The 12,357-nt window shown below is 41.1% G+C and overlaps 1 protein-coding gene across 3 annotated transcripts in view; it reads right to left on the bottom strand.

The window, feature by feature from the left end:
• Positions 1 to 3,561: 3,561 nt before the first annotated feature.
• clip2 (CAP-GLY domain containing linker protein 2) overlaps positions 3,562 to 12,357 on the bottom strand; it is a 29,380-nt gene continuing 20,584 nt past the window's right edge. The window contains exons 9-17 of one of the 3 annotated variants that reach the window (XM_083530683.1): positions 9,816 to 9,866; positions 8,166 to 9,044; positions 8,019 to 8,076; positions 7,788 to 7,871; positions 6,830 to 6,986; positions 5,921 to 6,080; positions 4,993 to 5,175; positions 4,855 to 4,917; positions 3,562 to 4,770 (exon numbers count right to left, since the gene is read on the bottom strand). In XM_083530683.1, the coding sequence (XP_083386809.1) occupies positions 4,759 to 4,770; positions 4,855 to 4,917; positions 4,993 to 5,175; positions 5,921 to 6,080; positions 6,830 to 6,986; positions 7,788 to 7,871; positions 8,019 to 8,076; positions 8,166 to 9,044; positions 9,816 to 9,866 (1,647 nt within the window). In that variant the 3' untranslated portion in view covers positions 3,562 to 4,758. Of the gene's footprint in view, positions 4,771 to 4,854; positions 4,918 to 4,992; positions 5,176 to 5,920; positions 6,081 to 6,829; positions 6,987 to 7,787; positions 7,872 to 8,018; positions 8,077 to 8,165; positions 9,045 to 9,815; positions 9,867 to 12,051; positions 12,154 to 12,357 lie in introns of all 3 variants that reach the window. The other 2 variants (XM_083530682.1, XM_083530684.1) reach the window with 2 other exon arrangements.

The raw sequence follows: 12,357 nt of genomic DNA on the forward strand, positions 1-12,357 counted from the left end.
GTGTGTGTGTGTCACAAAAAATATTAAAATAAAAATATAAAAAAAAAAATGTATTTGCGTCCTGCTTGTGATCATTTCTAAGATCCACTTTATACCCTTTTACAATTTATACATTATATGTCCTCATACAGAGCAACATGTATCTCATTCATACAACTGAGCAGCTATAGGGTTAAGGGCCTCACTCAGGGGCCCAGGAGTCAGAGTTCATTGTGGCTGTGATTTGAACTCGCGCACTTCACATTAGATTAATGATTCATCAGTATAAAAGTCAATAATGTGATGCATAATTTTTTTTAAAGTTTGCATCCGATACAAGTATCGCCTCGGTTTTAACATTATTGCATCATGGGGAAAAAAACGATGAATTTATATATAATGATTAGTAGATGCGCTCTACCTTAATATTCAGAAAGTGACCGATCATTTACATGTGGATTGATTTCTCTTCGCGAAACCGTTTTTCGAGCGCGTTCTCTCGGTAACGCTTCTACGTGAATACGACGAATCCCAACACTACGGAGGCGTGTCCTGAGAGAATACAGATTAACATGGCAGAGGTAGAGCTGCATCTTCCTGTAGACAGGCTGGTTTTATTTCATAATTCTTTCTTTTTTTGTGCTACAAAGGAAGAAAATGTTAGAGAATGTACTCATGTAAATGTATGATTTGCTGCTCGGTCTGAACCAAAGAAATAAACGCGAACTTTTGGTACCATATTGAATTGGATTGCATCATATTTTGTCCATTGCACCGTATCGCAGTGAATCACATTATGTTAAATCGAATCGAAATCGAATCATGTAAAAAAAATTATTTGATTAGATTGAATCGCTCCTCGTTGTAATCGGGGTGAACCATATCGCATAGGTTATCTGGTTCATATGTATCTTTTATGTATCGTATCGTTGGCTCTGCATCGAGCCTCAGTTACAGCCTTACTGAGCAAGCATAATGATGGATATGTAGGTAGGTTATCTAGGTATGATGGCTGATCTGAGAAAAAAAGATCTGAAGAGAAACGGTGTGGGGAAATTCTGATTCTCTGAGTGTATAGCAGTGTATTGCTTGCTTCCTCCAACAAGAGATTTTTAAATACAGCCGGATATGTGCAGTGTGATGTAACGTTCAACAGGGAAAACTGGGGAATCCTGGTGTTCATGTGGAGGCCACTTTACCACCAAACAAAGCAATGATGCAAATTAGTGGTTGGCCATGCTTTTTCACAGCTTCAGCCTCCTCTTAATAGCATCATTATGGTGCCACGGCTATAGAAACCATCACTGTTATAGAGAAACACAGTTTAACAGAGCGCTACATCACAGAACGGAATCTCATACAGTGAGAATGATTGTTATTACTAAAGCAAGAAAACCAATGAACACAATTTAAAGTTTTCTTGCAGAAGCAACAATATAAACCTCATAAAATGTCCCAGGATTTTTCATGCATTTTCTGTGCATTTTTTCCATGCATTAAGGTTTTCTCGGGGATTTGAAATTAAAGCAAATTTTGCGTTTTTGTGCAAATTCTACAGGAAAGAATACGCAATAGTATAAATGGTTTATGAAAAACCTTCACAACTGTTTTGAGCTGTTTTGGTCGACCTTTTCCTCACATATAGAGAAACGCAATGAAATGAAGAGAATGGAATACCGGGAAGAGTTTAATACATATTCATTAACAAAAATATATTTAAACGTAAGTTAGTGATTCTGATAGCGTTTAGGTCGACATAGAAATACCCCATGGTGGATATTCCAACGGTTTTCCATAATGGATTACAGTGAAATCTACTGTGGAACAAGACAAGTAGTCCTGATCAGGAATGGTTTGGTAAACATGGGAAAGAGATTCAGTGTGTTGATTTGGACTCCAAATATTAATCTGATTAAGCCTCAGTGGGACGTGCTGTAAAAACAAGTCTAATTGAGTCCTCACAAGTTACAGGACAGGATGGACAAGATGCAAATGTCTTGGTGCCAGACACTACAGACCACCTTATGTGGTCTTGAGGAGTCCATGCCTTGATCGGGTGGAGCTGTTTTGGTGGCACAAGTGTGACCTGGCTGATAAATAAATAAATAAATAAATAAATAAATAAATAAATAAATAAATTAATATAGATAGATAGATAGATAGATAGATAGATAGATAGATAGATAGATAGATAGATAGATAGATAGATAGATAGATAGATAGATAGATAGATAGCGTGCACAACCTTTGCTTGAACAGTGTTTATAAATGACCCCAAAGCGGTCCAGAGTTTGCGTCAGTAATAATGGTCCGTGGGGAAACACAGGCAATTTTGTATTCGAGTTACTTAAGGAATCGTTTCAGCCCTACCATTGGGTTTAAGTATACAGAATAAAGATGCTGCCTCCTACTGGTTCCTGCTTGTCTTCATAGCTTGAAATGTTGTAACAAAGATTCAAGATTTTGCCCATGAAACAAGCTTCTCTGTTTAAGAACAAAACACTTTGGACCCTTTCACAGTTCCGGGTTAATTTTGTGCAACCTGTGATAATTACATCAATGATCAATATCAATAATGATCAATAATTTTTTATCAATGGGAAAAAAACTTCTGACCACTCGCATTTAAGAATTCATTAAAGTTGTGGGAATTATACTTTGTAGCTACATTGATCAGTCAATAATTTATAAACCTTATAAACATTTTAAGGTGTCATGAAATAGTTGATCTTGTTACAGTGTCACCGGGCTACAAGTGATCTGTTTTCAAAGTTGATGTGACCGAAGAAGGAAAAATGGGCAAGCATAAGAATCGGAATGACATTGTGATGGATAGACAATTGGGTCAGATCATCTCCAGAACAGAAGGTCTTATAGGATCCAAACAAGGACAGCTAGCGAGTCAGGGTCATGACTACCCAAGGATCACTGATCTGTAGCACAAACTGCTGAAAATGTGAACGCTTGCTATGATATGGGGTTAAAGCTTGTTGTGTATGGAGCTTCATACTTGTGCACCCCATGCTGACCCGTGTCCACTGCCCAGAGCAAGGCGGCCTGATCATGTGGAAGGCCAGGTCCATGTATGCCACTTGCCTAGGGAAGAGATGGTACCAGTATGCAATATGGAAGGGTAATGTGATGCGTTGAGTAATGTTCTGCTGGGAAACCTGGGCATCCGTATGGAGGTTACAGCTTTGAGAAACAAGACAACTCGTTTAAGGTGTTGGCCTCCAAATCTCAATTCGATCGAGAATCTATGGGATGTGCTGGACAAACCTGATCCATGAAGGCTCCACCTCACCAGGCTTAAAGGATCTGCCATTAAAGTATTGATGCCAGATACCACAGCACACCTTCAGAGGTCTTGTGCAGGCAAGGGCTGGACAGGTCAGAGCTGTTTTGGCACAAGAAACAGGATCTACACAATATCTAAAAGATGGGTTGATGGTAATGTTTGGTGTAAAGTTGCCAGTGTGGTGGTCAGTATATATGCCACATTAAAAAGAAATCACTAAAGGATACCTGTATGGACCCCTCAAAAATGAAATCAGTCGGTGCATCAAAAACACACACAACACATACGTTTTATTTCTTTTTAATGATTGAATCAGGATGATTACAGCTAGAGCCAAGGGAGAAAAATCTTTTTTTTGTGAAAGCATAAAAGAACATCAGAGTCCAACGACTTGAAGCTTCGTTTTTGCAAAACTTGGGGCCAGCCCTATCGTTTTATTTTTTTTATCCGTTCCTGCCAATATGAAATCCCTGTTCGCACTGATAGAAAGATCGAATCCGTAATTGAGCTTAACGGGTGGGTTACGTTTCTCAAATCGACCCTGCTGACATTCACGTTATAATGTGATCGCTTGTAGAAAAACGGAGATGTGTGATGAATGGCGTACGTTCAAAGCCTAATTTTACTTCAACCTAGCTGGTTACAGTGAAAACTGTATCGTGACACATAAATTTACAGCATAAACACACTACTAGGCTTAATAATATGTCTGGCCGTTAAGTTTTTTACAGGAATACAGTGGTGAAAGTCTTCGTTTGAAACACTGGAATTCCTTAAAAAAATCGTGTGCTATTTTAATGGATTACAGGAGGATGGATACTGGTAGGTGGCTGAACACTGTGGCATTTGTACAGTACGCAAGGAAAAAGAAAACAAGAACAAGTGCGAAGTGGAACGATCCCGTCTTCTTTACTTTGACATTCACTACAGAGGCTAAGGGAGAATAGCAAGTCTTTCAAGGCAAAAAAAAGAAAAGAAAAGAATTCGAGAGACGCCTTTCGTCTCAAATCTGACAGCGTAAAATGCAAATAAATTAAAGTATAAATCAAGACCAAAAGGTTTACCAAACCACCTCGTGGCCAATCGGACTACTTAGCTTCATGGAGGTTTCAGGTGCTCAGGCGCCGCTTTTTTCACTTCCCTTGGATTAATTGTCCATACTGGAGGTAGCGTACAAGGTGGATCAGTGGTCCGAGTCTAAAACTGCAACGTACCGCTTCAAAGATCATTTCTTTGTTTGTTTGTGTTTGTGTTTGCTTTTTCTTTTTCTTTTTTTAAATAGCATCTCACTGTTTTTACATACACATTCGCTAAGTGATTTCAGTTTGTTCGTCGGCTTGGTGATAACTTGTGAAAAGAATGCGAAGCTCTTCGATGAGGGTTCGGTCCCGCGCTGAGGTGTATCAAGGTATTTTCTTTTTTCTTTTTTTTTTGCAGCGTACCTCCATGGTTTTTCCCTAAATGCTTGAAGACCCCCATCATCAGTGCTGTCCCTAAATAACAGACAACAAAAGCTTATATTTCTGGAATTAGTAATGATTTCATGTGTATAATATTTATTAGGTGTTAGCGTGAACCTCTTCCGTGAAGGTAGCGTCTTGTTGATGGATCCCGTTTGCCGAATTTGGCCTGCTGTATACCTGTTCAAAAACATACTTTCAGAACCTTCCTTTCAGGACACTGAGGTAAATGGACAGCATTTTTTTTAGCATTACCTTATCGGGTCGCATGCGCATGGCCTGCACCAGCTGATCCACCTCCTGGTTGTGTTCCAGCGCGTTTCTTAAGGCCTCCTCGGTGCTCAGGAGCCGTTGGCGTAGGCGTGCCACCTCTACGTCCGTCCCTGACGCCTCCATCATGGAGAAGCGACGGTGCTCAGGTGATGCCCTCTCACGCCCCTGAGATCAGGCGAAACAAAAAACAGAGTAAAGGGTTTGATACTGACAAATACTGACAAAAAAAATGTTAAATATACACTATAACTACAAAAGTATTGGGACACCTGACTTTTCCAGGCATATGTGGCTCTTCCCCAATCTTGAGGGCACAAAAATGTCCAGGATGCAAAAAAATTTTAAAGAATATTTTCTTTATTTAAACTACAGGCACACAATTTTACAGGATGTCTTTGGATGCTGTAGCATTATATTTTCCCTTCACTCGAACCAGGAGACCCAAAACCTGTTCCAGCATGACAATAACCATGTTGTACATGGGTTGGAGAGGAAAATCTTAATTGGCCTACTACAGAGCGCTCACCTCAACCCTACTAAACACCTTTAGGATGAATTGGAATAGTGACTGCACCCCAGTCCTCCTAACCATTTACTAACACCCTTGAAGCTAAATGAGCACAAATCTCCCCAAGCACACTATAAAATCCTGTGGAACATCTTCCCAGAAGAGTGGAGGATATTACAATAGCAAATTGGGACAAAATGTGGAATGGGATGTTCAAAAAGCAACTCCGAATCTTATGCTTAGGGGTTCAGAAAAACGTTTGTCCATGTAGTAAATATTGTGTGTAAGCACACAAACCAATCAAGGGTTCTTTGGAGCAACAAGGCCAAACAGAAAACAGAAGTAAACCAGAACATAAAGCCCAAGTCTTTGAGTCTTTGAGCTGCCCATCAGGAGGCTCACCAGAAGCAGAAGTTTCTCCCTGAGGCTCTTGATGTCATCTTGCAGCTTCTGTTCCTTCATCTTCCACTCGGTCTTGTGCAACTCGCGGCTCATTTCGCGGTCAATGCCTGGTGAGTGACGTGGCGAGTCCAGCAGCAAGACACGCAGCTCGTTCAGACTCCTGATGTGAAAAAGCGTGTGAAAAAATAATAATCTGTAAAATACGATCTTTTATAGAAAAGGTTCTGAGGTAAATCATGTACCATCAAGACTAATGGTGATCAAAAGCCACCATAAAAATGCATATGATACGATATGAACCGAGAAAAGCCACCTACCTAATCGACAATAAACGGAGACTGTGCAGCTGCAATGAAGACTGAGGCCTTTCTATATTGCATAACTTGATTATTCACCTTGTATTCGTTTGTACTTATTGATCTTTGTTCACTTATACGTCTATATGTCTTTCCTAAGCCTTCAAACAACTAAAGCCACTTTCCTTAGCCACTTTTTCAAATGTAAATAACCCCTAAAAGGACAGGTGGCATTCTGAGTCAGGATATGGCATCGATCCGAAAGGCTGAATAACACTTAAACAGGGGGGGTTTAATTAGACGGATTGTCCTCATTAACCCAAATGGTTCTTAAGTGGATTAAATGGTGAAATGAGAACAATTCGTGACTCTGGAATAATGAGTGGCTGCCAGCAGATTTCTGTGAAGATGATGAAGCGAGAAGGCTGAACAGCTATTGAGCGAGGATACAGGTGTATGTGTGTGAGAGACAAAACGAAAGAGACACTGCGTAGGCACTTCATAAATACAAGATCGTACATAATAAATCACTTAAATCAGCCACCAGATGGCTGAAGAGTTGAAATCATCAGGCTCTAATACCTCTTTTATAAACCTTGCTAACATTCCTTACCTCTCTTTCTTCAGAAGTTCCTGACTAATGATCACCAGCTGGCCCGATGCATCGTGGGATTTCTTGGTGAGAGCCTCCAGCTCTGCCTCCAGACGCGTCTTGTCTCTGAAGAGGCCGTCCGCTTTTCTCTCCCCTACGCGGACTTTAGTCTCTAAGGCTGTGAGCAAATCGTTTTGAGAATAATACTTTAGTTGTTTGAAGGTCGATGCTGGATTTTTCTTCATTTTTATCAAATAAAAATCGATTGCTAAAACTCTGGTTACCCATTAAAATTTTACAGCTCCATTAAATTAGAGAACTTGATGCTAAACGGACAAACTAAGTACAGAACCAGCTGACCTGCTGAAGGAAGAACATTTGCTTCCTGACCCAACACACAACCCCCTTTTCCATAATCCCCTGATCCCCTCAACCCCCCAACTACATACCCAATCACATGATGTATCACTGGATCACCAACTCTTTCTGGTTCCCCAGATTTCTAATCCAAACCATGTCACGTTAACAGTCATGTAACATAAATACCTCAGACTTTCATTAAATCTTTGCACTTCTTTGGCCACTTCTCTAGAAACAGGAAAAGCTAGATCTAGAGACAGTGGCATTGAGTAAAAGACAGGAGGTGGAGCTGGAGGTAGCAGAGCTGAAGATGTTAAGGTTTTGTTGGGAGTGACGACAATGGACAGAATTAGAAACGAGTTTATTAGAGGGACAGCACATGTTGGACATGTGCTGAGGAGGGACATGGGGTATATTGGTAGGAGAATGCTGAGGATGGAGCCACCAGGAAGGAAGAAAAGAGGAAGACCAAGAAGAAGGTTTATGGATGTGGTGAGGGAAGACATGCAGGTAGTTGGTTTGAGGCAGATGTATAGGACGGGGGGATGGGGGGGTCTGGAGACGGACGGATTAGCCATGATTTTTTTATTGTGGCAAATGCTGAGAATCAATTAATTACCTGTTATCTGTGTTTTGAGGTCATCGACTTGTGTAGTAAGAGTGGAAACCTCTTTTTCTCTTTTTGCCAGTTTCTCCAAGGTTTCTGTGTAAATGCAAAGGCATAACCGTTAAATGGCCCTAAAAATAAACGCTGCTTATTTAAAAATAATAAATAGGGCACTTAGTCTTGATCACTCAGTTCTGTTGTGCGACGTAGAACAATTCAAAAAAAAGGATTTGATTTACAGACCTTCCATATTTTGCTTTAACTTAATCTTCTCTTCAGAGTTGTCATTATTTTCTATCATCTGAGAAAAAAAAAAATCAGACATTGCACACAAATTTACAGAAACCCACCAAACACAATAAACTCCCAATTTACAATCTAATAACTCACGTTGACGTCCTGGCTGATGTGATCAGCCTCGACAGACTGCAGCCGGTTCTCGCTAACCCTCAGCTTCTCCTGCAGATCTCGGATTTCGGCTTTGCTTTGTGCTTCGGCGCTCTGCAGAGCCTCGTAGTCGGCCATCTTCTTCTCGGCCAACTCAAGCCGCTCCCTCAAACTGATGACCTTTAGTTCGGCCTCCTGAAGCTTCTCGGTATACTCGTTGAACTCCAGGTTGCTCCTGCCGTTCTCCTCGCTCTCCTCTAGCTTATCTTGTAGTTCTTGGACCTTGACCCGAAGCTCCTCTCGTTCCTTGGCCAACACGGCCACTTCGATCTCGTGTTTGGCCTTGAGATTCTCCATCTCCAGCTGCTGCTCCATCCTTAAGCTCTCTACGGTGGCCCTCATTTCAAGCGTGGGACCATCTCCGCCTCCTCCGCCGGTCTCAGAAGCTTTGGATTTGTTGATCATTGAGGATTTAAGCTCCTCCAGGGCACGTTGGTGGTCTCCAACCAGGGTGTCCAGCTTGGCTTTCCAGCTATCCATCATCTCCATGTTCTCACGTGTGGCCTGCTGGAGCCGTTGGCGCAGTTTGGCGATCTCTGAGCCCTGCCGTTCTGTGGTGGCCTTGAGACGTTCGGTTTCTTGGAGGCTGGTGCTCAGCATGGCCTCGTAGCGTTCACGTAGCTGGTTGCTCTCTTCGCGGCGTGCAGTTTCGAGGCGTTCTCGGAGAACGAGAGCCTCCGAGCTTGCAATCGCATCTCCACCTTCCACTACAGAGGACGATGCCCTCTGCAGGCGTGCCTGGAGTTCGCCCACTTCGGCTTTGCACAGGGTTAATTCCTCCTCCAGTTGCATCACGCGGCTCTTCTCCTCGACCGTGGTTTGCTGGTGAATAAAGAAGAGATTTTTAAACCGAGTTCCTCTTCAGAATGTGGTCAAGTCTCAAGTTCCTGCTTCTTGTGGGTTAAAACCAAGAGCAGAACATTTCAATCTGTCCAAACCCACAATATTTACGGAAATGTAAATTTCGGGTTGAAGACAAACCAACAGAATCATAACTTATTGTTTATATAGGCTAATTTTTTGGTAAATGTTCTGCAAGGTCACCCGCAAAAAAACAGAACTTTCAGCATTCTCTGATGCATCGTCAGCGTCATTTCACGCGTGCTCGATCGACCGCTGACATTTTTCAGCCAAGTCTGACTTACAAGCATCATGTCGAAGAGCATAGAAAAGGCAAACTACGAGGAAGGGAAAAGGAGACAAACCCAAGCAAGCCATTCTTAGCAGTGTGTTCCTAGAAGCGGCCAAGCAAATGTGAGATGATGCATTCAAGACGCACGCACACGCACATACACGCATCTAACGAGCTGTAAAAAAAAAATTAGTTCGAATCCCAGTCAAACTGGGATTGAAAAAGAAGACCTAGTGTTAGTGGTGGCAGAGGTTCGTTCTCTTGCATTTCTCAGGAAATCGCTGAAGACATATGCTGGCATAAGACAGCATCAGAAAACATTCGGAGATGCAAATCCCAAACGAGAGACGATGAAGAAAAGAAAGAGAGAAAGATCACACCACTCTGCTTAGTGTTGACTGATTTAGGAAGATGTTTAGAAAGTTTAGGCGACACACGGGATCACCGGGGTTTTTTTTCACCTTGATACTCTTATCCAACCTCATGGGTGTTGCCTGATGTCGCCTTCTTCCCTGTTAATAAATAGCAAAAGCTTGAATTGGAAATTGGAGTCAGTGCATGTGGCACTGCCCCAGTTTTACGGCCACGACATGATTTCATTCAAATTGGGAAAAGTGTCCCACCGCACTTTAAGGAAAATGTAATTGTGTCCAAAGAAGCATTGCATTAGATGTATGACTATGATTTTATACAAATGGGTGACATTACTAGAAAAAAATGTCTTAAAAAGTCACCACAAGCAACCAAAACAACTTGGCATTGATTCTTCTTTAAAGCTCTTTTTTTGAACTGCGCTGGAGCGATGAACCCCGACCTTCTGACAGATCTTTCGACATTTGGTGTTTTTAATGATTATCGACTGCTCCAAAATCATCCGAGATGAAATCTGGTGTGTCTGATGACCATTTCATACAATTTTCTATTTAAGTACGTATTCAATGAGACTTGGGGTCATACTGGAATGTCAACCAGTCACATAAAATACCTCAATTTGCAAGTGGAGTCAAATTATGGCATCAACAATAAATAAATGCCCCTCCACAGAGGTACTGTTTTTCCTCGAATGTGTATATACGTATATAACTAAAACTGCCATGTCAGCATTTCAATTACATACATGTAATGAAAGCTGTTTGGTGCAGGCAGATTTTTTTTTGCATAATCTGAACTCTAAAGTGTCTTTTAAAATGTCTCTAGAGTAGACAAATACAAATGTGTCCCCATGAGACTTAAAAAAAAGAAAGAAAAGAAATCTCAATTTAAGATGATCAATGTTGAAGGTAGTTTTCCAGTCAAAACAAATCAAAACAAGGGCAGGAGTCAAAATATTTTGAGGTGATGAGGTGGTTAATATCAGAGAGTTCAAGAATACTTTGACAGTAAAAGGTGCTTCATTATGAAAATTGTCCATCGTCCATTGTTTTTTATTGGGTTTTTTTTCATTGTCCCTCTAAACGCTCACCTGAGGCTCAACTCCACCCACTCCTTACCACCCGTGTAAATACCCCACAGAAAATCTATTCTCTAAAAAATTCTCATGTGCTTTTTTCCTAGAATCATCTCCAAATAGTCCTCCTCTGAGGAACCAATTCAGAGATTCCACCTTAATACCCTGTAGAACGGTTTTATTGGTTTGTCCTTCTGGGTGAACCCTTTAAGTGTTTCCTGGTTTTCCTATAAGAGAAGATTTATTCTGTAAAACCTATTCGAGAAACCTTGAAATTCACGACCTATTCTTTATCTAGCGTTAATCGGGTCGAAGGCCGTTCTGATGATTAATTGGATAATGCTTCGAAGACGCTCCGTGCCCTGCTGAGACAGAAAGATTGAAAATATACGGAGAATTAAAAGCCACTTTTGAAAGAACCTGAAATTTCGGAGGAGAAATTGCACTGGACATGGACATAAAAGGGTCAAAAGGTCTCCAACATGAATGTCCCTATTACTGTAAAGCTAATAATGCAATTATGGTTATTGCAGTGGGACAAAGAGAAAGTGAGATAGATAGATAGATAGATAGATAGATAGATAGATAGATAGATAGATAGATAGATAGATAGATAGATAGATAGATAGATAGATAGATAGATAAAGAGAGAGAGAGAGAGAGAGAGAGAGAGAGAGAGAGAGAGAAGGAGAGAGAGAGAGAGAGAGAGAGCTTTTAATAAAGGAAGGCAACTCAGACAGGCCAGGTAAGTTCTCAGTTTGGAAGGTTCACGTACCATATATATATATAGGAACTGGTGTAAGAAGAGCAACATAGACAGGAATGGACAAATCAGCAGCCCATTATTTATATATTTATTCATTCGTATCAATGCACTGGATAAATATCTCTCCGTATCTTAGTCAGCAATTTGTAAGTTGGCGTTCCATCAAGCAAATATATTTCAACCTTTATTTTCCTGATGTGCTAGCTAATCAATCTCAATAGCTGATTTGTCCACCCCAATGGAACAACCTTCTGATTATATTTGGGTGCTGGACCAGGTCAGGATAGCTGATGATTCTACCATACGGATGAAAGGTTGTAGCTGCGGGTGACTGATGGAGACCTTGATGCTTGGATGGGCTCAGGCAAGGCTGGTGCATTGCAGTTAGGCAGAACCAAAAGGATAAACGGGGCATAAAAGAAAGAGAGGGGGTAAAGATGGCTACAAGCAGGTGTGACGTCTACACTCGCTGCACGTTTACCACCTTTTCCTCTAACTCTTTTTGAAGCCTCTCTGCTTTGGACTTTTCCAAACGCAAATTCCGCTCAAGCTGCCGAATACGGGCATGCTCCAGTTTGGTCTGAGTCTATGGAGAGATAAAAGAAAGAAAAGAAAAGGAAAAAAAAGGAACGAGAGAAGGGAGAAAAGAGAGAGAAAGAGAGAGAGAAAGAGAGAGAGAGAGAGAGATAGAGAGAGCAGAAAAAAAGAGATAGGAGAAACACACAAACAGGACACAAAGTACAAGAAAAGAATTGTAACTTCATGTGAAGAAGTCTTTTATGAGTAGATT

Source organism: Silurus aristotelis, assembly GCF_946808225.1.
Source record: "Silurus aristotelis genome assembly, chromosome: 26".
In the NCBI taxonomy this organism is placed as follows: Eukaryota; Metazoa; Chordata; class Actinopteri; order Siluriformes; family Siluridae; genus Silurus; species Silurus aristotelis.